Source organism: Vanessa cardui, chromosome 10 (assembly GCF_905220365.1).
Source record: "Vanessa cardui chromosome 10, ilVanCard2.1, whole genome shotgun sequence".
Taxonomy (NCBI): Eukaryota; Metazoa; Arthropoda; class Insecta; order Lepidoptera; family Nymphalidae; genus Vanessa; species Vanessa cardui.
The window spans coordinates 14434570-14459424 of NC_061132.1; the positions used below are offsets into that span (position 1 = coordinate 14434570).

Here is a 24855-nt window from a genome sequence, read left to right on the forward strand (position 1 = left end):
AAGATAGAGTCGACTCTTGTGGGGCAGTTGTCTAAAATAAAAATAAAAATGTAATTTTGCAAAAAAACTATAGGAGCGATATTTGGTTTAAGTTTCTAGTAGGTTTGGCAAATATTTGGAAGGTTTGGTAGGTAAGGCGGGTGATCATCTCTTTCTGTTTAAAATCTTAATTACTTATAATTATTGAATTATCAAAAGCATTGTTTAACATTCATCAATGAAAAGCAAATGAAACCGAAGTGAAATAGAGGTTTAAAATACAAAAACTTATCTTATATTCTTGTACGTCTGCATGGCAAAGTGATTTGTAAAATAAATAATTTATGACGGCCCATTGTAAACATAATAGTGTCCGTTATTTTATCTTCGTGGATCAGTATGTATTCGACATTGGTCTGTTTAAGACGCGTCTAAAGATTCATGGCCTGACTGATATATTTTTATTACTGATTGATTATTTTAGTTATCAACCGCTGTTATAAAAATAGTGCTATTTTGTTACGTGTATTTCGAAAATAGTTTTCCAAGCTGATAATATAAAGCTATAAATACAGGCAAGTATTTGTATATAAGATTTTACATGTTCTAATGAGTTTAACTGTGATTTTAACTTTACATAGTATAAAACAAAGTCGCTTACCGCTGTTTCTATGTATGCTTAGACCTTTAAAATTACGCATCCGATGTTGATACGATTTTTTTAAATTGGTAGAGTGATTCAAGAGAAAGGTTTTTGTATAAGATACATTGAAAATATCGTACAGAAACGCTGATAATTTTAGAAGTTTCTAATGTGATGTCGTAAATCAACAAATTCTGTACTATATTTAGTATCAGCATTGCTTCCGTGCGAAGCCTAGTATGTTGAATAAAATCCTATTTATCCAAAAACCTGATTATACCGACTTGGTTAAACAAGCTGTATGCCTCGAGATCAGCTCATCTATTGCTCGTGAATAGAATATTAACTACTACTACTACTACTTTACTTAACCTTTATGTACTTACTTCAAACATATGCGAATTAGTAATTTAGTTTCGTTTTACAGAGATGTTTAAACAATCATCCGATGCGGTTTGGTGGTATCTCCACGAACTAGGGTCGCAAGTGGTCGCCGAGTCTGGCATAGCTAACGACAGATGTCATATTGGTAAAATTATACTGCACAGCTTAAAGGATGCTCCAGAATATATATTACAGGTATAAAACTAATAATCAGTTTATAATGTGGAGGAGTGAGAGTGGTGGATCAGGTATCTTTCACCTTATTTGGTGGCGTTGCATGTGCTAAAAAGTATTTTTATTTACTTGGTGATAAAACTTTGGTACTATCAAATCATCATATTTTCTACCACCAAGTAACGATACATTTAATATTTTCAATGATTCTAAAAATATATTAGAACAATGTTTGTAGTTGTATAATAATAATTTTATAAATTTAAAGAAATCTTTAATTCGGCACATTACCTAACCTCAGAAATGCATGTCAAGGTATACAACTATTGTACATATTGCATGGATAAAAAAAAACAAGTAAGCTACATTTGTGCATGTGATGGAATTTTTTTTAGGTTGGTGATATGTATAAAGGTCATTGTCTTAGAGATAGCGCAGTGGATGACATGTAAATCTTGATAAACGTCCATTATTTATCATCCATCGTCCAGGGTTCAAAACCGCAGCAAGTCACATTGGGATTAGATGGCCATTGTTTTTGTAACTTGTCCACCACGCTGTTCCAATGCGGGATGGTGGAATACACATGTGACAGAAATTTGTCACATGCAGGTTACCTCACGATGTTTTCCTTCACCACTGAGCACGAGATGAATTATAAAGACAAATTAAGCACATGACTCAGCGGTGCTTGCCTGGGTTTGAACCCGCAATCATCTGTTAAGATGCACTCGTTCTAACCACTGGGCCATCTCGACTCTAGCTTCTATAACTGCGCCCTATTTAAGCAGACTCTTTACCTATTTTACTGTCTCATTCACTTAAACTTAAACGCAGGTTCGCATTTAAAACAGTAGTCGAACAGTTACAAGCAATTTGTATTAGAATCGAGTACTAAGGGCTGAGTGGTATCTTAACAAGAGCAAAACGAAAAAACAATAGTCCTGCCCAGTCTGTCTATTCTTGCGCCCCCGGAAGTCTACGCCCTGTGCCTGGGCACCGATGGCACCGTTCTATTTACGCCACTGTTGGACGATTGTTTGTTTCAACAGATAGATGGGTCCACGGATGAGAGAGAGACGAGTAAATCAGCCCTAGAGCGCTCAGTGCGATGTGCTTCTGCCTTAAGGAATATTGGGCTCAAATATCAGGACGTTATAGTTATCATGGCACCGAACCATCTTGACTTGGTCATACCGATGTACGCTGCTCTCTATCTTGGGATTATTGTGGCAGGGGTTGAGGTGGGATTAGGAGTAAGTAAGTAAATATGTTACTTCATGGTTTTTATGTTAATAATTCGTCTGTATATACAATCATACTTTTCTGTGCGCTATTGAAATAGTCTGCTTTGATAGTGATTTGACACAATTTCAACCACACAATACTCAAACCTTTTTTTATTCAGAAAATTTTTCTATACCTATTCTAGGCTATATTTTTTTAAATAGGAGATTTAGTGTTTTCTGTTCCAAGTTCGGTACCAAAAAGCAAATCTCTAGGTTCTTGGTCAGACAAGCAATAGAGAGTTATGAAGTTTTGCCCAAAATTTTTTATTTGAAGTTGGAAGCTGATATTTACATTGTCGTGCCTTGGTGATACGTTAAGCTGTTATTCAAACACCAGAACACCAGAATTATCTGGGATCATAAATAAACAAGGGCTTTGTGCAAACTTTTCTAGCAAGTTACTACTCACTCATCAGATATTCTACCGCCAAACAACAGTGCTTAGTATTGTTGTGTTCCGGTTTGAAGGGTGAGTGTGCCAGTGTAACTACAAGCACTAGGGACATGACGTTCGTCGTCGTCGTCGGGTCGTTCATTGGGTGGTGAATTGGCGATGTAAGGAATGGTTCATGTTTCTTGCAGCGCCATTTTCTATGGGCAGTGATGACCACTTACCATCAGATGGCCCATAAATATGCTCGTCCTCCAACCTATACCTTAAAAAATAAACGATTAACCTTAATTTAAAATATTATGATGTACTCACAAAAAGTTTCTTGATTACAGGTGAGCTTCGAGATACATTAAAATGTACTGAACCAAAAATAATATTTTGCGAAAACTCAAACGTCGCAACTGTTAAAGAAGCATTGAAAACGCTAAACATGTCAACTAAAATTGTGACATTTGGTAAAAAACAGGACGATAATCTATCCTTTAAAGAATTACTGGATAGATATGCTGGTGACACAACAGTTGAACAGTTCAAGTATGAAGGGCAATTAATTTAATACCTAACTAAATTGAAAAGGCGTACTGATTTTCTTGAAGGTTTTTCTCTGTTTTTTTTTAATGAGATAAGTGGCAAACGAGCAGGAAGCTCACCTGATGGAAAGTGACTTCCACCGCCCATAGACATCTGCAACACCAGGGGGCTTGCAGATGTCCATAATAAAATTCCAAAGACATTTTTAACTTTGCCGTCTCGTAAATTCAAATCGTTTATAAAAAATACATTGGTGGAAAAGGCGTATTATTCGATACAAGATTTTGTAGATGATAAAAAAGCGTGGAATTAATACCTGTTGACTTCCAGGCAGGATATATTAATTTAATAATTGTATTAACTAACATGACTGTATTTTTTTAAATGTTGAAAAAGAGTAACTACTGAGTTTCTTGCCGGTTATTCTTGGTAGAATCTACTTTCCGAACCGGTGCACAGTGTGGTATTTCAACGATTTGGGAGGCAAAAAATATTTTGGCGGTCAAAGAGGTTGTCACTATGATATTATGTTAGCATGTAGTATTGTTTTTTATTACAAAGTAAATAATAACAAAAAACGTAATATTTTTGAAAAAATAATAATTATAATAAAAAAATTCTCAATAATTAATCTACAACAATATTTTAAACAGAAATAATTGCATTTTCCCTAAATGTTTTGACACAGATCAGTCAGAAAATGAGTTATCTTCTTGACACAACTCAGAATCATCAGCAGTTCCCTCACTATCCGACTCTGATGCCTCATTGCCACCGTAAGATACCATCGGAAGCAACATCTCTAGGGTTTCTTTTAAGAATAGTTTATTCTTCTTTCTTGAAATATTCCTCATTCCTGTTATTACAGGATCGGAAGTCAACAGTAACCTGTTGAGCACATCTTGATTGCAAGACACCCTTGAGAATTTTCTCGAAAAGTTTTGACGAAATAAACGAAAGTGTCTATTGCGTGCCTCCGCAGCTTATTCTGACAGTTGCCCGATTGGAAGTAAAGCTTGCTTAATTACATCAGGACCATGGATCAATAATTTATGCATTGTTGGGGTCATAGGACACCATGAATAAAGCTGCACATACAGTTCTGCTGTTTTCTTTGTGTAGCTAGCAAATTTCTCCAAATTGATTTTATGCCCACTTGATATTGTTTCTAAAATCACTTTAAAGCGGTATATTAGATTCAAACCGATACCTGTTATTTCAGCCACCAGTTCAGGATTGCCAAAAAACCTTCTGCTTGAATTTCCATCATTAGTATTACCGAAACCAGGCTTAGGAATGTCCACTAATAAGCCCATTCTAACCCGAAATTCCTCTTGGATTTCTGTCTTCCTTTGGTGAACAATAGATACATCATCTCTTTTTTTGTTGAGTCTTCCTTTCTTCAGTGGCATTCGGTATGCTACATGCAACAAACTTTCAAATATACGGATCCTGATGTGCAAGATAGACAATCCGAATTGCAGTGCTTCTGGGTTAACATCTCTTGTTTTCGTTAAATCATTGAAATCCTTTGATGTTAATCCGCAAATATAACATCGCAAAGTAGACTTGGTCTGCATAGCAGCGTTACATACTTTACCATCTACCATGGTGGGCATCATTACGTATGTGATAGAATAATTGTTGTTTTGCACAGATATCACTGAGGTGTTTAAGGCATTAGTTGCATTTTTTACGTGCTCAATTTCTTGAAGGGTAATATCAGTCGATTCCTTCACGAATCGTATCCGTATAGGTCGACAATAGCGCGGCGATGACGGTGTTGGGTTCTGCCAAATCACTTTGTTATTTGCGAGACATATGAGCTGTACTGGCACAAATGAGCTTTGAAATAAATATGCATCTGAATCGGCAATATTCCTGAATGTCTGCTTATATTGAGCCTGCTGTGATCCATCACAACCCCATTTGCATCTCATTTCTAGTGCGTTCCGTTCTTCGTCATTTAATGTGTCTAAAACTTCGCCCAAATGCATCAACAATCGCTTTGATGTATGATCAAGTAACGCTTTAATATTTATTTCAGCACAAGTTTCTGTAACATTAATTGATTCCTTGTCCGGATAGCATTCCATTTTAGCTTTCTGTATAATGCTATAACAAGGATATATTTTTTTGTTAGCATTTCTTATCGTTTCATATTGACTTTTGGAAAGGTTAGCTTCAACAAACAGCGACAACGCTTGTGTAGGCGTCATTTGAGTTCTTGTTTGGTCTCTTTTATCACATTCGGAAAACGCTCGCTTGTATTTCGTGGCCCGTTTCGGTGAACTAATTATTTCTTTTAATATTTTGGCAGCATCCCTCTTGCCAGAAGCTGACAATTGTATCTGAGCAGCATGAGTCAGGACATTCAATTCTACAGAGCTTCTTAATTCCTCAGTTTTTTGCCTTTTGCTTCTTTCACCTGATTCTTCGAATTTTTTTTTCGGACGCCCCGGCCGGCTAGTTAATTTTGGAATCGTAAAAGTGCCCATCAACCAATCTTGATTCCTTTTAATGAAAATTTGCTCTTTATTATATGCCGCAGCCCATCTAGATTTCATTTCGGACTTGAAGCGTGAAAAATTTTGCTTAATATCCTTAATTTGGTCAGCAGTGTAATCATCATAACCAATGAGATAATTTTCGATGAAATCCAATTTTTCATTGATATTCGGCAAATTTTGTCGCTGCATCAACTCATATAACTCCAATCGAGTCATGATTTTGACATTGGACGGCCCTACAATAAATAAATTATCTGAAGATACAAAAAATAATATGTATGAAATAAATAACATTTTCACATTAAAAAGTTTGGACACCCTGTTTTCCAAAAATCAAGTGATTCCGTGACCGTTTTAAACGAAATCTTATACGTCAATGATCAAAGTTTGTTGTACATTCTTTTATTTTGTCGGGAAACCCCGGGAAGCATTACTTACTATCCTCGATATTTCAAAATATATGCAAATTATGATATTGTAAAAGGGTTACGTAAATAATATTGTCCAACAGTCATAAAATAATCGACCCTGTTAAAAATATTTGTTAAGTGTAGACACTAACCTGCCATAGGATAATCCATATCACTTCACTTGAAATTATAATCCAAAACAAAAGAATTGACTATTACAAGTAAAAGTACCACCGCGTATTACAAGTGAAGCTACCACCGCGGTGGTAGCTTCACTTAATTGTTAAATGACGATTCAAAAGTGCTTGTAAAAGCCCACTTGAATAAAGTATACTTTGATTTTGATTTTGTTGCCGGCCTTTAAGGAAGGAGTACGCTCTTTTCTTGAAGGTTCCCATGTCGTATTGGTTCGGAAAAACCAACGGCGAAAGCTGGTTCCACCAAGTGGTTGTGCGAGGCAGAAAATGTCTAAAAAATCGCGCTGATGTGGTTTTCGGACACCGAGTTGGTGCCGGTGAAAATTCTGTGGAACATTCCAAAACTAACTTAGTGATAACAATAAATTTAATTTAATTTCGTACCTACTTCAAAAGTGTTCATAACAACCTACTCGAATAAAGTATACTTTGCTTTAATTTTATAAGTAAATTAAATTATGCAACGTGTGATGATAACACATTGATAACACTCTACAAACAAGCACCTGTAACGTATTTATTATTATTAATTTTATCTAGATAACTAACTTATGAAATATCTAGAGATTAAAATTAAACTGCAGTTATAAATGTTTTATTGATAGGGTGTTAGTGCAATCCCGTTTGGGAAAATACGATGTACTTACCAAATATTTTACAGCTAATAGGCGTAAATACCTTAGTTTTGTTGTATACTGGCTTGAAAAATGAATTAGCCTATTTAACTACAGTCGTAGGGACATCTAGGTTACCAAGGTTTTTGGTGCTGTGAGGTATGATCAATATTTCTTAAAGGACCAATGTATATGAGACGAACCACGTTCGTCAGTGGACCCGTTTGAAAGTACACAGACCTATGTAATAAGACATACAAATCATAAGCGAATGGAATATTGGCAAGCCTTACACTTTCTGGGTGAACTTCATTTCCGATCTGATCGAAAAATATAATAAATAACAATAATAACACAAACAAACTTTCTCTTATGAGTTATTTTTATCCTCACGTTTTTTTGTTTTCACTCAGTTCTTTTTTTAAATACCTTTTATCATTATTCGTAGAATCAAAGGGTAGTACTACATATAACTCGTAGGACAGGATTTTTTAGTGATCAAAATTAGAGGACTTTGTATTGTCAATATTTGTTCGTAATATCAATCAAATATTTTTTGGCAAACCGAACTTGTACGGTTTATATTTTTACTGAATGATTTAGATACTATGTAACTTTGTCGGTTTTTATTCCAGACCCGCTGACTTCGATCCAACGCAAACGACCGCTGTATTAGTCGCAACAAGTGGATCGACGGGAATACCAAAAACCGCTGCACTAACGCATAAGAATGTTTTCCATGGATTTCCTTATATCTTGTAATTATTTCACATTTCATATTCAGTCCGTTGAGGTTAGATAATTATTTAAATTTGGAACTTGTTCCAAAATTCAACTTCATTTACTGGTGGAAATGTTTTTTGTAAGCCAGTCTTGGTAGCTACTAGCTAACCTATTAGTTATTCTCACACTGAATATTCGGGTTCAGAGTAAGCAAATCCAATAAAACCCACCAGTTTTTGCTTGTGTATGTGTGTTGGTTTATTATTATTATTATTAGCATCTGTTCTCAGTTCAAGTTATCGCATGATGAAAGATCATGCATTTTGGTTTTATGATCGCCAATGCATATCGTGCCCTCGTCACGGTAGCGATCCCGTGGCGTCCGCCGAAAGACGGAGAGGGTACCGCTGGTTTTTTAATGGGTAAGCCCTGTGTGCTTGGGCGCACTCGGCGTCCAGGGCTCCGGGGAGTGCCAACCCCCCCACTTTCCATCACGTGGGGGAAGCACGTAATGCGTTGATCCAGCGAAAAAAAAAATATCGTGCCCTAATAAATTGTTAAACAAATGATTTATTTTTCTTACAGGATTTTCAATACTGAATTTCCATCGCCATTTCGCACAGCTATGGTCCTGTCACCAATTCAGTGGGTTTCAGCGACGTTCCAATTTATTATGTCCCCTATTGCACGATACACTCGAGTGCAATCATCTTCCACTCTCACGACTGACCACGTCTACTCACTTATAAGCAAATATAAGGTGAGAATCTGTGATTCAGATTTTCAATTCTTACTTTTAATATATAACGTATTTATAGTTTTACGGAAGACAATACAATAGAATAAACATAATAGGAACGGATATTAATAGACAGATTTTTTAGCTTTTAATGATTTTTTTTAAATCGTCGTATTCGTTCCTTACTTTTATAGAAATGCCGACTTTTTAATAACTTTATGTCAAATTTTATTCAATAACGGGACAAACTAAGAACGACCACTGACAGTTTCCTTTATGTAGGTATATATCCAATATTTAGGATGTATTTGTAATCAACAGAGTTACGGAATTTTAACGGTATACGAGGAATACTAACAAAAAGAAAAAATATGCATGTGTGTGTGTGTGCGCATCTATGCAAAGTAATGTGATATGTTAATATTTCAGCCTGAATATACCATAATGAGTCCAACTTTTATGACGACTGTATTCAAAAGGGGTGAGAGGGACAAGTGCGATTTTAGTTCCCTTAAGATCATATTAGTAGGCGGTAGCGTCGTTACTAAACAGCTGCTGGAAGAAGTCAAGGTAAGTAGATATTACTTTAAATGACTAATCTAGCAGTAAAGATGCGAAAATATGCAAATTAGATTGAATTGTGTATCCGCATTAGAGAAGCGCGGAAAAAATCAAAATCAAAATCAAAATCAAAATCAAAATCAAAATCAAAATCAAAATCAAAATCAAAATCAAAATCAAAATCAAAATCAAAATCAAAATCAAAATCAAAATCAAAATCAAAATCAAAATCAAAATCAAAATCAAAATCAAAATCAAAATCAAAATCAAAATCAAAATCAAAATCAAAATCAAAATCAAAATCAAAATCAAAATCAAAATCAAAATCAAAATCAAAATCAAAATCAAAATCAAAATCAAAATCAAAATCAAAATCAAAATCAAAATCAAAATCAAAATCAAAATCAAAATCAAAATCAAAATCAAAATCAAAATCAAAATCAAAATCAAAATCAAAATCAAAATCAAAATCAAAATCAAAATCAAAATCAAAATCAAAATCAAAATCAAAATCAAAATCAAAATCAAAATCAAAATCAAAATCAAAATCAAAATCAAAATCAAAATCAAAATAAACTTTATTAAGTGGGCTTTTACAAGCACTTTTGAATCGTCATTTAACAATCTAGTGAAGCTACCACCGGTTCGGAAAGTAGATTCTACCGAAAAGATCCGGCAAGAAACTCAGTGGTTACTCTTTTGCAAAATTTAAAAAATACAAAGTCAATGTATTATTTCCACGCTTTTTTATCATCTACAAAATCTTGTATCTAATAATATGCCTTTTTAACCAATGTATTTTTTATAAACGATTTGAATTCACGAAACGGCAAAGTTAAAAATATCTGCGGAATTTTATACTGAAAGATAGAACCAATCAACAACACTAAAATGTAGACAAACAAACACATTTTTTTTATCTTTTTGGATAGATTGATAATATATTTACTTTTAATACATATATTCAGTTTTAAAATAAATTACCTTTGAATAAATCTTTACAATTTTTATTCAGGAAGTGGTACCAAAATGTCGTGTAGAAATTGGCTACGGAATGACAGAGTCTTCGGGCTTGGTGTGCAACCCATCGTATTCGCCTTTTGGTTCAGTCGGTACACCGCTAAACAGTGTACAGTTTAAAGTAAGTACCTTTTAACCAATATTTTGAAAATTTATACCTCTCATCATTGTCACACTATAAAATACGTTAAAACATTGAGATCATTCTTGGTCCACTAATAATCATATGTTTTATAAAACAAAACATTAATTCAAAGTTTTCTTAAATCAAAGTCTATTTATATATTTTTATTTTTGTATCTTATTAATCTTACTTGCGTTAGTCATGATCAAACTAAAATTAAATGCGTAAAATCAAACGCAATTACAATCTTTACAGTGTAAAAAAAATTAAAACATTATTATCGAAAAATTTTGCGATTAATACAATTAACTTTTTGCAGCTAGTAGACGTGAACACTGATGAAGTAATCAATGAGCCAAACGTATCTGGAGAACTGAGAATAAAGGGACCCGCAGTTTTCAAGGTAAATTCAGTTACCTAATCTATTAAAGGTTAGGTTAGACAGAAAGATTTCCAAATTCAGCTTAGTTATAAAAATGACATTATGACTATCTCAGACACCGGTTATATACAGTGGCCAGGCCAGGATATCAGTGAAAAAACAGTCCTAATATCGTCGATGTACTAAAAACTGTGGAATTAAAAATGTGGTCTATATTTGTGAAAGTACTCTTGGAAATCAACACACTTACCTGTAATATTTTTACTATTGCTTAATTTTAAATCTCCAAACGGGCGCTTAAACCCTTTTTTTATTTTTTCGCTGGAAAAACGCTTTACGGGCTTCCCTCACGTGATGAAAAGTGGGGGAGGTATGGGACCGGGCTTACCCACTAAAAAACCAGCGGTATCCTCACCGTCTTTCGGTGGGCACCACGGGATCGCTTACGCATGCTACCGAGGCTAGGGCGCTTAAACCCTACCACCGAGCAAAATTACTTGATTAGTAAAAATAAAGTTAAACGATCAACTCGATTTCTAATTAATTCTTTTTTAAATTATCAGGGTTATTTTAATAACGCGCAAATGACTGCTGCGGCCTTTGACGAAGACGGGTGGTTGAAAACGGGAGACATTCACTACAGAGACGAAAATTACAATTACTATTTCGTTGATCGTCACAAATTACTGTTAAAATACAGAAATAACCAGGTACGTACAAACTTAGCAATGGGCCCTTTTTATAACAGTTGTCAGCATTGCCCTTAAGTGATGACTTATAATAGAGATGCGGTCGCTTACTAAGCGCCTCGTATGGAGGCTCAAAGTCACTCAAATGACAATGGAGAAGACTGTATTAGGAGTTTTCGGCGAAATCCAGCAGTCCAACGGAAATAACCGATATAGCCTGAAGAATTGCCGAACTGAAGATTATGTAATGATCTTGTGATGATCACGAAAAGTGGCTGGGAGAATGAGTATAGATGAAATAAATAACTTCATTTCCTAAGTATAACAAACCGAAATTGTTTTTGTTCGCCACCGGCATTAACAAATTTTTGCTAACGTATAATGATTAATCACAGAATACTTAAGATCTCAACCAATTTTATTGCATCAATTCAATCTGGAAGCTGTTTATATTCCTTTAATATACCAGTTTTTAGAATAGACATTGAATGGACACTGTAAATGCCCTTAATAATTAACAATAATAATTACATTTCGTTGGTATTTTTTTAGGTGTCTCCAGCTGAAATAGAAAGGGTCATCATCGAACACCCTGGTGTACTGGACGTAGCTGTCACTGGCATACCACATGATGAATTTGGCGATCTGGTAGTCGCATTTGTTGTACCTATTAAAGGGTGCACAGTTACAGCACAGGAAATCAAGGATTTGGTCAAAGGTTTGTAAAGCGTACTATTTGCAATCAATCAAATGAACTCAAGAATCCTTAGAAGTCGTATTCTCTATCCCTATAAGATATAGGGATAGAGAATACGTATGTTATGTACGTGTATGCTAAAAGTTTTTTGAAAAGATAGGGTAATTCAAGAGGAAGGTTAAAAAATATTGATAATTTTAGAAGTTTGTAATGTGTCATCGTAAATAAACAAATTCTGTAGTATATTTAGTATCAGTATTGCACCCGTATGAAGCCAGGGCTGGTCGCTAGTGAATAGGCTATTTGACTGGTTTTTAAAATCCATTTTATAATATTTAGTAGAAGTTCAGGAACCCAGCACAAGTTGATTTTTTTATTTCTACTACATATTTATCGATAAATATTATATTAAAAATTCCATATTTAAATAGCGCGCAAAAACGCTACTTGGACAATATAGTGCTACAATGGGGTTGGTGACGTCACTTTCCTGTATTTTAATCTGTGGTACATATAGCAGGCAAGCAAGGTTAACAAGCAAGTGACTTCATCATAAGCCCTGCCAATCAGCAGCGTTTTGTGTCACGTGCCCAACGTTTGAAAAAAATCATTTTTATTTATGGATTTTTTAATAAATTAAGTATTATTTTCAACTTTCGTTAGTAAATAACCATTTTTAAACTCATAATATATACTGATTACAATAATTGACAGTTAATTTTTCGCATTGTCAAATAGCCTATTATAAAATAAAAATTTATAAAAGTTTTTGTTTATCTTTTCATTACTTGTCTATATATTGATCAAACTTACAGCATCGCTATCAGATCCGAAGCAACTAAGAGGAGGGGTCATCTTTCTACCCGAAATGCCAACGACTTCTACATCAAAAATTGACCGACCAAAATTGAAGAAAATGGCGCTCAGCTCAAAACGAGAATAAATAGTATTTTAATCATGAAATTAGTTTAATTGTATAATGATTTTATAAACATTTTTATATAATAAATAACTAAAAAAATAAATTTATTTTTCTCACCAAACAATTTACGTCATAACATAAGTTTAAATTAGTGACTAAACTATATAAGCCGTTTAAAGTAAATTGTATGAGGATAACTGGTATCTATTTTAGATATAGAAATTATTAAAGATCAGATAAGGTCTAAATAGATATTTTTAGCTTATTTACTAAGCTAGTTCTGATTGATATGAGTCATCCTTTGATCATAGCTTCTGAATTGAAAGTTCCTAATCAGGTGGTAGCTTGCAGAGTCATTAGTTGTAACTAATTAGTTAGTTACATTAGTCACTCCAATAGTTTGGAATTGTTTTTCTTAGTATTGTTGTAAAGATCGAACTTAAAATAATTTCGTGACATTGAGAGGTGTAACATGCAGAAAGACTGTGGCATCATTAGATTATTTAATTATAACTTATTTAACACTTCATTAAACTCACTTAAATAGGAATACAAAGTTGAAATAATGTATGTGAACATGTTTGCACCTTAAATACAACTTTACACAAGTTAAACAAACACAGACAGTAGCCGGTTTCTATTTCCGAGGAAGTATCCCAAAAACTTGACCAAAAAATTCTGTATGGGGATTTATTAAAACTTTCAGGGGATGGAGACTTGAATAGACGTAGAGCAAGGAATACAATCGCCTCTGATTCCAGGATATGTTGTAATGTTATTCATATCTCCGTAAAAATTAATATGATCGTCGTGGCACCTCCCACTATCTGTAAAGATATATTCATTATTTTTTTAAATCAAATGAAAAGAAACTTTATTCAAGTAGACTTTTACAAGCACTTATGAATCGTCATTTTATAATTAAGTGAAGCTACCGCCGCCGAAAGTAGATTCTACCGAGAAGAACCGGCAAGAAAATCAGTAGTTGCTCTTTTTCAATATTGAAAAGATACAAAGTCATGTTAGTACAATTATTTAAATTAATATATTCTATTCTAGCCTAGAAAAGCTTGAATTGAACAAAAAGTCTTTTGCAATTTTAAATTTAAATTTGATCTCTCACCCGTTGTTCCCGATAATGACTGGACTACAAATATAGTGGTAATAATCAGAATTTAAGTAAAAACATAATCGTTATTTTAATGGTAGCGGAAGCACATTCTGCTGAATTAATGAAAATAACTTATTAAGTACTAACTGAACCAGCGACTTACCGACGCTAAAATTATAATTAGAGTAATCTCCATACCATATTTCATTTAAATTGGGTCATCAGTTTAATCATGAAGATATAACGGACAGATCTACTTTCACATTTATAATATAAGTAGAGATAAAAACAATAATAAATAATTGTTGAATTTTGTTTTAAAAATGGATCGAATCCCCAAATGATGCTAGCCAAGGTCAATGCAAGATAGGAAATTTCAAGTGTCCAGTAATCAATGTACCTTATTCAAGTGTACTAGTACACAATACATGAATGCTCCTCATTCTATTCATTCAAATTGACTGTAAAACTATAACCGGAAACGTAGTTGATCTTTTTTCAAATGGAATAGGTATTTTATATCAATGGATGGATGAGAAGAATAAGAAAACCTTAAAAAGTTCTCCAAAAAGTCTGGAATAGTATATGTTTTCTCTTAGGGTTAACCCACAATAATCATTTTTAATCCTTTACATTTTATAGGAATTAATGGGTATTATTAGTAATCAAGTGGTAGTACCACACTGCATACCTCTCGGTTGCAGTCGAATGGGCCGGCACGCCCGGGGAAGTACCACTCTCTCACTTAAAATCGGCGTGAAGTGGTAGCTATGCTACCGCGTTTCGTCCGGTAAGTGAGAGTTCCGGAGGCCCGATCCCTCTCCCCCCAAAACATGGTTGTGCAGAATTTGGTGACATTACCCCAGGAGGGTACCATCAGCGACTGCGATGGAGAATCCCTCTCTGGGCATCCATGCTCAGGACCTTGCTCTTTCTTACCGAGACCCAGATATCTTCTCCTGCCGATACGTCTTTTCTCTCTTACCCCGGGTACAAATTGGAGCATACTTTTGTGCCACGAGCTGGGGTGTGCGTTTACGTCAGAGATGATATCTGCTCTCAACGCCTCGGCAGCCTTGAAGGGCAAGACCTATCAATTATCTGGCTGCGCGTAGACTGCGACGACAATCCGCGAATCTACGCGTGCCTTTATAGGTCCCATAGAGGTAATGCCGAAACCGACCGACTGGTTGAGCACGTCCAATTGGCTACAGATTCCGTGCTGCAGCAGACTCCATCCGCAGAGATCATTATTCTGGGCGATTTCAATGCTCATCATACAGAGTGGCTTGGATCACGCACCACTGATCATGCGGGTAGATCTGTTCTCGACTTCGCTTTGGCTTATGATTTGACACAACTGGTCACCTCGCCAACGCGAATACCGGACGTGGAGGATCATACACCTTCCCTGTTGGACCTTCTGCTGACTTCGCATCCGGACGGCTATAAGATTGTCGTCGATCCCCCTCTGGGCTCGTCGGACCACTGTCTCGTCCGGAGTACAGTGCCAGTACTGCCAGTTACACGATACTCACGACCTCGTTTCGCGGGTTGTCGTCGCGTGTGGCACTACAAGTCAGCAGATTGGGATGGGATGCGGTCCTTCTTTGCATCTTACCCATGGGTTCGAGTTTGTTTCTCGATGGATGATCCGAGCGTTGTTGCTGACTCTGTCGCCGATGTGGTGCTTCAGGGTATGGAACTTTTCATTCCATATTCTGCGGTGCCCATTGGTGGCAAGTCCCAGCCCTGGTTTGGTCGCCTCTGTAAGACGGCTTCACGCCGAAAATGGGAACGCTACCAAGACTGGGCATCGCATCGGCGTCTCGTGATACAAACACCAGCACATTCAGAAAGGAATATAACTCTGCCTCTAGGTCCTTCAAAAACGTGATAGCTGAGGCGAAGTCGAAGTACATTGGCAGAATTGGCGAGAGACTGGTGCGCTTCCCATCAGGAACACGTGCGTTCTGGTCTCTCGCTAAGGCTGTCCTAGGGAATTTCTGTCAGCCTTCTTTTCCATCTTTGCACAGGGACGGTGAGTCATTGGCCCATACCGCGAAGGAGAAGGCCGATCTTTTAGGGTCTCTCTTCGCGTCGAACTCGACTCTGGATGACCAAGGAAAGTCACCTCCATCAATCCCGCGATGTGATACGACGATGCCGGAGGTTAAATTTCGGCAAAGTGCAGTTCGGAAAGCACTTCTTTCCTTGGACATTCACAAGTCGAGTGGACCCGATGGCATCCCTCCAATCGTGCTACGGACATGTGCTCCCGAGTTGGCACCGGTCTTAACGCGTCTTTTCCGGCAATCCTACGCATTAGGCGTCGTCCCGAACTCCTGGAAGACTGCTTTGGTGCATCCGATCCCTAAAAAAGGCAACCGCTCAGATCCGTCCAATTATAGGCCTATAGCCATCACCTCCTTGCTCTCCAAGATAATGGAGTCCCTTATTAACTGCCAGCTCCTGCGGTACCTAGAGGAGAATCAGCTGATTAGTGACCGCCAGTACGGTTTCCGTCGGGGTCGCTCAGCCGGTGATCTTCTAGTTTACCTTACTCACAGGTGGGCTGAAGCAGTTGAGAGCAAGGGGGAGGCATTAGCAGCCAGCTTAGACATAGCGAAGGCCTTCGATCGTGTATGGCACAAAGCGCTTCTTTCGAAGCTTCCTTTCTATGGGCTTCCCGGGAAATTATGCAATTGGATTACCAGCTTTTTGGCAGATCGGAGCATCAAGGTCGTTGTCGACGGTGCATGCTCTGACTTAAAATTCGTCAATGCTGGTGTTCCACAAGGCTGCGTTCTATCACCCACTCTGTTTCTTCTGCATATCAATGATTTGTAGCAAATCGGGAACATTCATTGCTATGCAGACGACAGTACCGTTGACACCTTATACACCGGCCGCGCTAATATTTCTCGGGAAAACGTCGAAAAAAACCGGAACAAACTTGTGTCTGAAATCGAGTCTTCGTTAAACGAAGTCTCGAACTGGGGCCGGCTAAATTTAGTCCATTTCAACCCCAAAAAGACGCAAGTTTGCGCGTTAACCGCTAAAAAAACAACATTTGTCGTATCTCCACGATTTGAGAACATCCCGATAGCCGCTACAGGTAGTATCGGAATACTTGGCGTTGATATTTCGAGCCTCGTTCAGTTCCGCGGTCAATTGGAAGGCAAAGCCAAATTGGCTTCAAAGAAGCTCGGTGCGCTCAGCAAGGCGAGACAGTATTTCACGTCGGCCCATCGCCTAAAAATTTACAAGGCGCAAATTCGGCCTCACATGGAGTACTGCTCTCACCTCTGGGCGGGTGCTCCCCAGTACCAGCTCCTTCCATTTGACCGCATCCAACGTAGAGCGGCTCGAGTTATCGACGATCAAGCCCTTTCCGATCTCCTTGATCCTTTGGCTTTGCGTAGAGATGTTGGATCACTCTGCATCTTCTACCGAATTTTTCACGGGGAATATTCCGAGGAATTGTTCGGATTAATCCCGGCTGCTGAATTTCACCTTCGGACATCTCGTCAAAATTCTAAGTTTCACCCGCACCATCTTGATGTCCGAAAATCCACAACAGCGCGATTTCTTAGACATTTTCTGCCTCGCACAACCACTCTGTGGAACCAGCTTTCGCCGGCGGTTTTTCCGAACCGATACGACATGGGAACCTTCAAAAAAAGAGCCTACTCCTTTCTCAAAGGCCGGCAACGCACCTGCAAGCCCCCTGATGTTGCAGATGTCCATGGGCAGTGGTAGTCACTTTCCATCAGGTGAGCCTCCTGCTCGTTTGCCACCTATACCTTAAAAAAAAAAAGAAAAAAAAATATTTACGAAGTGATTTTAATCAGTATGGCAATTGGCATTAATCTTTATCCAGTTAAGTACCTTAAATATCTTGTATATTTATTAAATACATATAATATTAGACTTAGGTTTAATTTTTCTTTAATTATGCCTGAGAAACTGTTTTTAAAAAAAATCACGTTTTTTTTTCTATCTAAAATTTATTTATATAGGTTTATTTCTTTAAATAATTGTATCCATAAAAAACCGGGATGGGAAGCTAGTATATCATATCTATTCACTCATGTATGCGAGTCTCTAAGTAAGTAAAAAGAGTAACAGCCTGTAAATTTCCCACTGCTGGGATAAGGCCTTCTCTTTCCTCACGAAGTTTTCCTTCACCGTCGAGCACGGTACGAAATATAAGCACAAATTAAGCACATATATATGGTGACGCTTGTCTGGGTTTGAACCCGCAATCATGGGTTAAGATTTACGCGTTCTAACAACTGAGCCATCTAAAACTTAACTGAAGGTTAATCTTTATTTTTTCTTTTTTGTATCTGCCCAGCAGAATACAATAATGCGAGTCTCTACCCGTCAAATTTACGACGTGCATTGATTGAATGAGTTAAGTTCGTGTACAAGGTGCGTTAGACGGCTAAGAGTACAGACAGCAAAAATATACAAATGGAAATATATTTAACAAAGTTGTTTATAAAAAAAATCATTATTTTTATGTGAAGCTATGTACAGTCAGAGTAAGAAAAACTTCGTCAGTTTTCAAATTCATTCCTTTATCAAGTCTTAAACTCTTAGTACCTTTAATCTACACATCGAATCATTGCGACGCAATATTTCATTCTCGATCCGTAAAACAGATTATCGCTCACACTGAGCACACGAAAATAGATCATAAGGTGACGAACCTTTTCTTACCCCGACTGTACATTCGTGAGTAAATATTCAATGCAAATCAATTAGTCTTCGAGCAATGATGACGTCAAGGTCAAATTTATCTTTATTTCTCTTGACATTACACTATCAAGAATATAAAAGACACATGTATATGTATAGTATGTTCTGTATGGAAATCAACGGATACTAATATTATTTTAATAATAGAACTGGACGGTCATTTTAACTTTCAATCATATTAGACAGTCATTTTTTATGGAATAGGTTGGCGGACGAGCGTATGGGCCACCTGATGGTAAGTGGTCACCATCACCCATAGACAATGACGCTGTAAGAAATATTACCTATTCCTTACCGTCATCATTATCGTCAATGCGCCACCAACCTTGGGAACTAAGATGCTATGTCCCTTGTGCCTGTAGTTACACTGGCTTACTCACCCTTCAAACCGGAACACAACAATACTGCGTACTGTTGTTAAGCAGTAGAATATCTGATGAGTGGATGGTACCTACCCAGGCGGGCTTGCACAAAGCCCTACCACCAAGACAAATCTTATTGAAAAAACAAAAAGTTAGACGACCGTAAAAACGTTCGTTGTCGAACGGACGTCTTTTATATGTAAGGACTTCTAAAAGGTGACTATTGCTTCACCTCACTACTCAGTTTTCTTTCGACAATAAAATATGTAATTCTTATCGGTGAACCCCCTAATCATATCAGTTGCAACAAACTTTAACAACTAACATTAGTTCATAAATTTCTGACTATGCAAAAAGGAAGTGGAACCGACAATAATAAAGCTATTTCTTTATGAAGAATACTGAAAACAATTACAAAAATTGAAATAAAACTAGTTATAACGGATTTGAATCGCTTATATTATTGGTCGAAAATTATTCGAAACGTCGGGATGTCAAAAATAATTAATATACGCGATTCAAATCCGTTATAACTAGTTTTATTTCAATGTGTAATAATCGCGAAAATTTAAAGCAAATTACAAAAATTGACAAAGAAAGTCCCGCTGAATTCGTCTTAAGTTGGATATTTTCTTTTCCTAAACGGTGGTAGTTTTTACTTCGACTAACTTTGAATAGGTACAACTCATCTTTATTGAATAAATGAATTTGAATTTAATATGTATGGGTGTTTGGTTCTTATTAGTTTGTTAAAATACTCACTGTCGACATAACATATCTTTTTAAGGAGCATATATCCATGACTGTATATGAGCTTTCGTTTAGCATAATTTGTTGAAAGAACGCCTCCGTCGCACCGAGTAGAGGGTCACTTTCGAATTTCACGAGGCACATTATCTGACCTACGAGCATTTTAATGTCTGAGACCTGAGAAAAGAAAAAAAAAAAATTAATTTTACCTAGCTGAGATGGCCCAGGGGTTAGAACGCGTGTATCTTAACCGATGATTTCGGTTTCAAACCCAGGCATGCACCACTGTATATTTGTGCCTAATTTGTGTTTATAATTCAACTCGTGCCCGGCGATGAAGGAAAACTTTGTAAGGAAACCTGCATATGTGTCACATGTGCATTCCACCAACCCTCATTGGAACAGCGTGGTATGTTCCAAAACCCTCTTCTTAATGGGAGAGGAGGCCATAGCCCATCGGTGGGATACCGATACAGTGAGGGTAATACTCTTGTAAATATGATAAAAATTTGTACTTTTCAAATCAGTTCGAATGTTTGAGGCTTGAGGAAACAAACATAAAAACACAGCCGAATTGATAACCTCATTTATTTTTTGAAGTCAGTCAAACACAACAAAATCAGCAACAACAGAGAGTCAACAAATGTGACAAGATTAGAGCTAATTGAAATAGCCTAGAGGCGATCATCTCATTTCCAAGGTTTGCAGTCAACTCGAAAGTAATAAGTGTTGTAAAAGGTGAAATTGGAATACCCATCAGAAATCCTAAACATAAACCCATGTAATCCAAAAGTACATTTATGTCTTTAGGCAAACTGGATACTGGATTCTGTTGGTAAATGGTAACTAACTTACATCACCAGTTATGTATCTTCTGTTTTATTAGACGTACCTGATAATGAATTATCGGTAACAGCGTGGACTTCAAAATTGGCAGTCTTATAAGAGAAACAGTTCCTTCCCCTGATCCCTCTCAAATATAATGTCTAAATAAATGAAGGAAATAGAGATGTCGATGATTGGAAAAAGAGGATTTGGAAGTTATTATTATACGTATAGATTATGATTACCTTATTCTGAGTTTGCTGACAAGGTTCAATGAGCAAGATGGTTTTCATAAAATGCCACACAAACCGTATAATCTCTACGATCAATGAAATTATTGTCATCATTGCAAGATCTGGAAAACAAATATCAATATTTATTATTTATTTCTTTGAATTTTTTGGTCACTTTGGCCAAAGTGGTTAAATTCATTAGTTTTCTATGTTGTCTTGAGTCTAGGTGTTTGTGGTACCGTCGTTACGTCTGATTTTCTATAACACAAGTGCTTTAGCTACTTACATTGTCCAATATATTTATTTATAATTTATGTGTCAAAAGTTAGGTTATTTTTTTGGTTTATAGTATCTGGTAAAATATATGTGATACAAAATCTGATTAAGAAACAGAGGACATTTTCATTTAATTAACCAATTAGCTCACAACTCCAAGGCGCAACTGTCGGTTTACCTAATCATAACTAATTAGTAGTAACACGCAGTAATATTCTTGCTTATTTCTACGAGTTTTTTTGATACGCTATGGTGGAGCTTGTACCACCGAACATAGAAAATCGTAACGCTTAGACATCGCTTTTAGCATAAATATCACAAATAACTCACCGGAAGGTGGAATATATTTGTACAAGGTTTGTAAGGTCGTTACGAAGTGCATTACGAATACCGTGAGGTGGAAAAAGAGAATAATGTTTTCTTCGTCATTCAGTTTTCGAATCACCGCAAAAGACGAAACGTAACTCTGATTCAGAACACGAATCTCACTCGCCAACTTTGTTCGAGATGATTTTTTGATATCTGCAATATCGAACCACATTAATTTAGTAAAACTTTAAGTAATTTTACCTTATCAAAAATATTTCATCACCGCTTTTCCAGTTCACCTCAGATTATAGAAAATTAATTGCATATTATACATAGAAATTATGACATTTTTATTTTGGCTGGCTAATAACTAAGTTAGTATCTATAGCAGAAGTACCAGTTGCCAGATATGTGCCACCTTCAGTTCTAACTGGAACTGGCCACTGTGCTTGACAGCTTCCGTCACGTGCAAATGTGCTTACAGTACTATAATTATATTAGAAATGGCTCGAATATCAAGCCATATATGAATCAGTGCTTGTGGATATTTTTCCTCTTTTATAGAAGATACTATGATTAGTATCTTCTATAAAATGTTGATTCAATTATTCTTTTTATTTTTCGTTTTATTTTACTAATTTTGTTTTACATTTTTTTCTGTGTCTTTGTTTATTTCTGTTTGTGGTGTACAATAAAGTATATTAAATCCATTTCATTCAAGATACTCGATACCCGTGACAGTCTCAGGTTATGTTTGCCCTTTGTCAATGTATTTGTCAAGAGCCTTTGTACCTTGAGCAATCTTTGGTTCCATAAAGAACCTCATTATGATACACCGAAAATGATCAAAACTTTACATTTCATAAGCGACTTAAAAATGGGCCATCTGATGGCGCTCACCATACATACACGTACAAGAAATTTAATTTCTTGGGAGCTGAGATGTTCTCATTATGCTGGTTAATATATAATATATATAATTCTAAGTATAATGGTTATTGGTGTTTGGTGATAGAATATCTGACGAGAAAACCCACCTGATCACTTACCACCAAGTAAACTAAAAAGAAATGCACACAGTACTTTCTACATAGCCAACTTAATATATTTTACCTTGAAAGGAATGAGTGAAATGTCCTATCGTATCTATAGCAAGGTTTATATCTGTCGTAGGTATCAGAATGTCGTCACCAGAATTTGCTAAAAGATAAATAAAAAATAACTTATTAAGTAGCACTGGCATGCAGTATAATAATTCTAAATCATTTCTTTATTCAAGAGGCTTATAAAAGCACTTGTAGGTCTTAGAGGTACAGTGTTGGATTCAATTTAAAGTTACCATCGGTAGAGTCAATGTTATCTACCATTTTAATTGCATAGTCAGTAAACAACAATTTTTGTTCTGTAAAACTCTGCCTAAGAGTCAATCCATACTAAATGTATGTTCCATTATCTTTAATATAATCATGTATTATGAGTAATATGCCTTATTTATAATTTTTAATGGGATAAGTTAAAAACAAATGTAGCATCTTATTATAGATAAGAATATCCTGCCCCGTGCCAGTTTTGAGCATTTGTCTGAATTCGAGTCACTTGTTGTAATAATATCGGATAAATCGTGTCATTACAAGTTGAGCTATGTTGCGCAAGTCCATGGCTTAGGAATTGTTTTGTATTGAAATTGTAAAACGCCTCGTAAAAATCTCCTTGTTACCTTCAAACTGGGCCACCAATTATACAAACACTAGTAGCCTAAAGTTAGTAGAGTAGTTAGTAGAGTGTTGGTCATGTTTTAGGCAAAAAAAATAGCCTATGTCCTGTCTTGGAGTATATCATATATGCATATATATTGGGGGATAAATTAAGGGACGATCCAATCTTTAATTTCAGTGGAATTTATCTAAATACCTACTAAGCAGATGGTTACGTCATAACATCTAAATGCATGCCAAATTTCAGCCCGAACTGTCCAGTGGTTTGGGCTGTGCGTTGATAGATCACACCATGGCCCTTGCAACACTTGACGGAAATTCTGTCGCCGAACTTTCGCGGCGGTCAATTCGTTCTAAACGGAACCAGCCAGACTGAATATTCAGTGGCAGATTATCAGTCTGCTGCCTACGCTTGTACGGTGTGGTCGTGCATTGGTGATAGATCCGATAGAAGTGATAGCTATTTATGAGGCATTGTCAGTAGTCAATCATATGTCAGTCAGTCACCGTCGAGTTATAAATATTTACGTCTACGATTAACCAAAAAAAATACATCAAAAATGAATTACTGTCTGTAGTTAGCTGAAGCAAAATCCTCTTGAGTTGTTCCTCCACATCCTTCAAGACGGAATTGATATTAAGCGCCATGGCTGCAAATTGGATCTCCATCATAACTATGGCGCCGAATGCAAAGCAGGTCGCAATGCACGTCAACGAGGCTAAAACAATCAACTGACAATACATATGTATAACAATATTTAATGCCGTGTATCACAAATTTATCATTCATATGTTAAGTCTTCTATTTCCAGAAGATTTACGCCAAAATGAAAACATTTTAAAGGCTCTAGATCATGTACAGCCCGAATTATTCACATTTATATCCATACGCTAATGGGATTTGAGCCGTTCAATCAATCAATCAATCAATCAAAATACACTTTATTCGAGTAGGTTTTTACAAGCACTTTTGAATCAAAATTTAACAACTATTTTAAGTGAAGCTATCGCTTCGGAAAGTAGATTCTACAGAGAAGAACCGACAAGGAACTCAGTAGTTACCCTTTTGTCAACATTTAAAAAGTCACACAGTCAGTCATGTTAGTTAATTACAATTAGATATTAATGTAATTTATCCTGCCTGGAAGTTAACAAGTATTAATTCCACGCTTTTTTATCGTCTGCATAATCTTGTGCTGAATAATTTGCCTTCTTTAACAATGTATTTTTAAGAAATAATTGAAATTGATGAAACGGCAAAGTTAAATGTGTCTGTGGAATTTTAGTATCTGGTCGGTGGTATCTGTTCAATTCAGTACTAAATCTTAAAAAGAGTCTCTTCAGGGACTCTTGACTTTTTTTTAATTTCAAATAGGTAGACTAGCAAAGGCAGTGCCGGCGCAAGATCGAATCTTAATTTGGGCAAGATACAGTTTTCGAGGCCCTTTTGTTGTTTTTTTTTTCTCATACTTTATGATCTGATCATCTCTGATCCCAATGTAATGCTGGATGTGCCATACTTTTT

At 36.2% G+C, this 24855-nt stretch overlaps 2 protein-coding genes across 2 annotated transcripts; one reads left to right on the forward strand and one right to left on the reverse strand.

Annotated features, from left to right (window-relative positions):
• Positions 1–362: 362 nt before the first annotated feature.
• On the forward strand, positions 363–13016 carry LOC124533145 (luciferin 4-monooxygenase-like). Its single transcript, XM_047108310.1, has 12 exons — positions 363–554; positions 1050–1201; positions 2233–2440; positions 3196–3397; positions 7761–7883; positions 8434–8608; positions 9017–9157; positions 10164–10289; positions 10612–10695; positions 11238–11384; positions 11916–12081; positions 12876–13016. Exons 2-12 carry the CDS (start codon positions 1052–1054, stop codon positions 13001–13003), a joined length of 1650 nt encoding a protein of 549 aa, XP_046964266.1. The 5' UTR covers positions 363–554; positions 1050–1051; the 3' UTR covers positions 13004–13016.
• Positions 13017–13643: 627 nt separating this feature from the next.
• LOC124533175 lies at positions 13644–22806 on the reverse strand. Its single transcript, XM_047108344.1, has 5 exons — positions 22729–22806; positions 21637–21828; positions 21043–21152; positions 19985–20149; positions 13644–13809 (listed from the first exon to the last, which is right to left on the reverse strand). Exons 2-5 carry the CDS (start codon positions 21686–21688, stop codon positions 13762–13764), a joined length of 375 nt encoding a protein of 124 aa, XP_046964300.1. The 5' UTR covers positions 21689–21828; positions 22729–22806; the 3' UTR covers positions 13644–13761.
• Positions 22807–24855: the final 2049 nt, after the last annotated feature.

What these genes read in the sequence shown, in the direction of transcription:
- LOC124533175 (XM_047108344.1), bottom strand. Translation starts at nt 21,688, where the DNA reads ATGCACTTCGTAACGACCTTACAAACCTTGTACAAATATATTCCACCT. An exon ending in CAAATATATTCCACCTTCCG is followed by an intron (nt 21,153 to 21,636) that starts GTGAGTTATTTG and finishes TTTGTTTTCCAG; the next exon opens with ATCTTGCAATGATGACAATA. An exon ending in AAAGATATGTTATGTCGACA is followed by an intron (nt 13,810 to 19,984) that starts GTGAGTATTTTA and finishes ATATCTTTACAG; the next exon opens with ATAGTGGGAGGTGCCACGAC.
- LOC124533145 (XM_047108310.1), top strand. Translation starts at nt 1,052, where the DNA reads ATGTTTAAACAATCATCCGATGCGGTTTGGTGGTATCTCCACGAACTA. An exon ending in TAAAATACAGAAATAACCAG is followed by an intron (nt 11,385 to 11,915) that starts GTACGTACAAAC and finishes GTATTTTTTTAG; the next exon opens with GTGTCTCCAGCTGAAATAGA. An exon ending in AATCAAGGATTTGGTCAAAG is followed by an intron (nt 12,082 to 12,875) that starts GTTTGTAAAGCG and finishes TCAAACTTACAG; the next exon opens with CATCGCTATCAGATCCGAAG.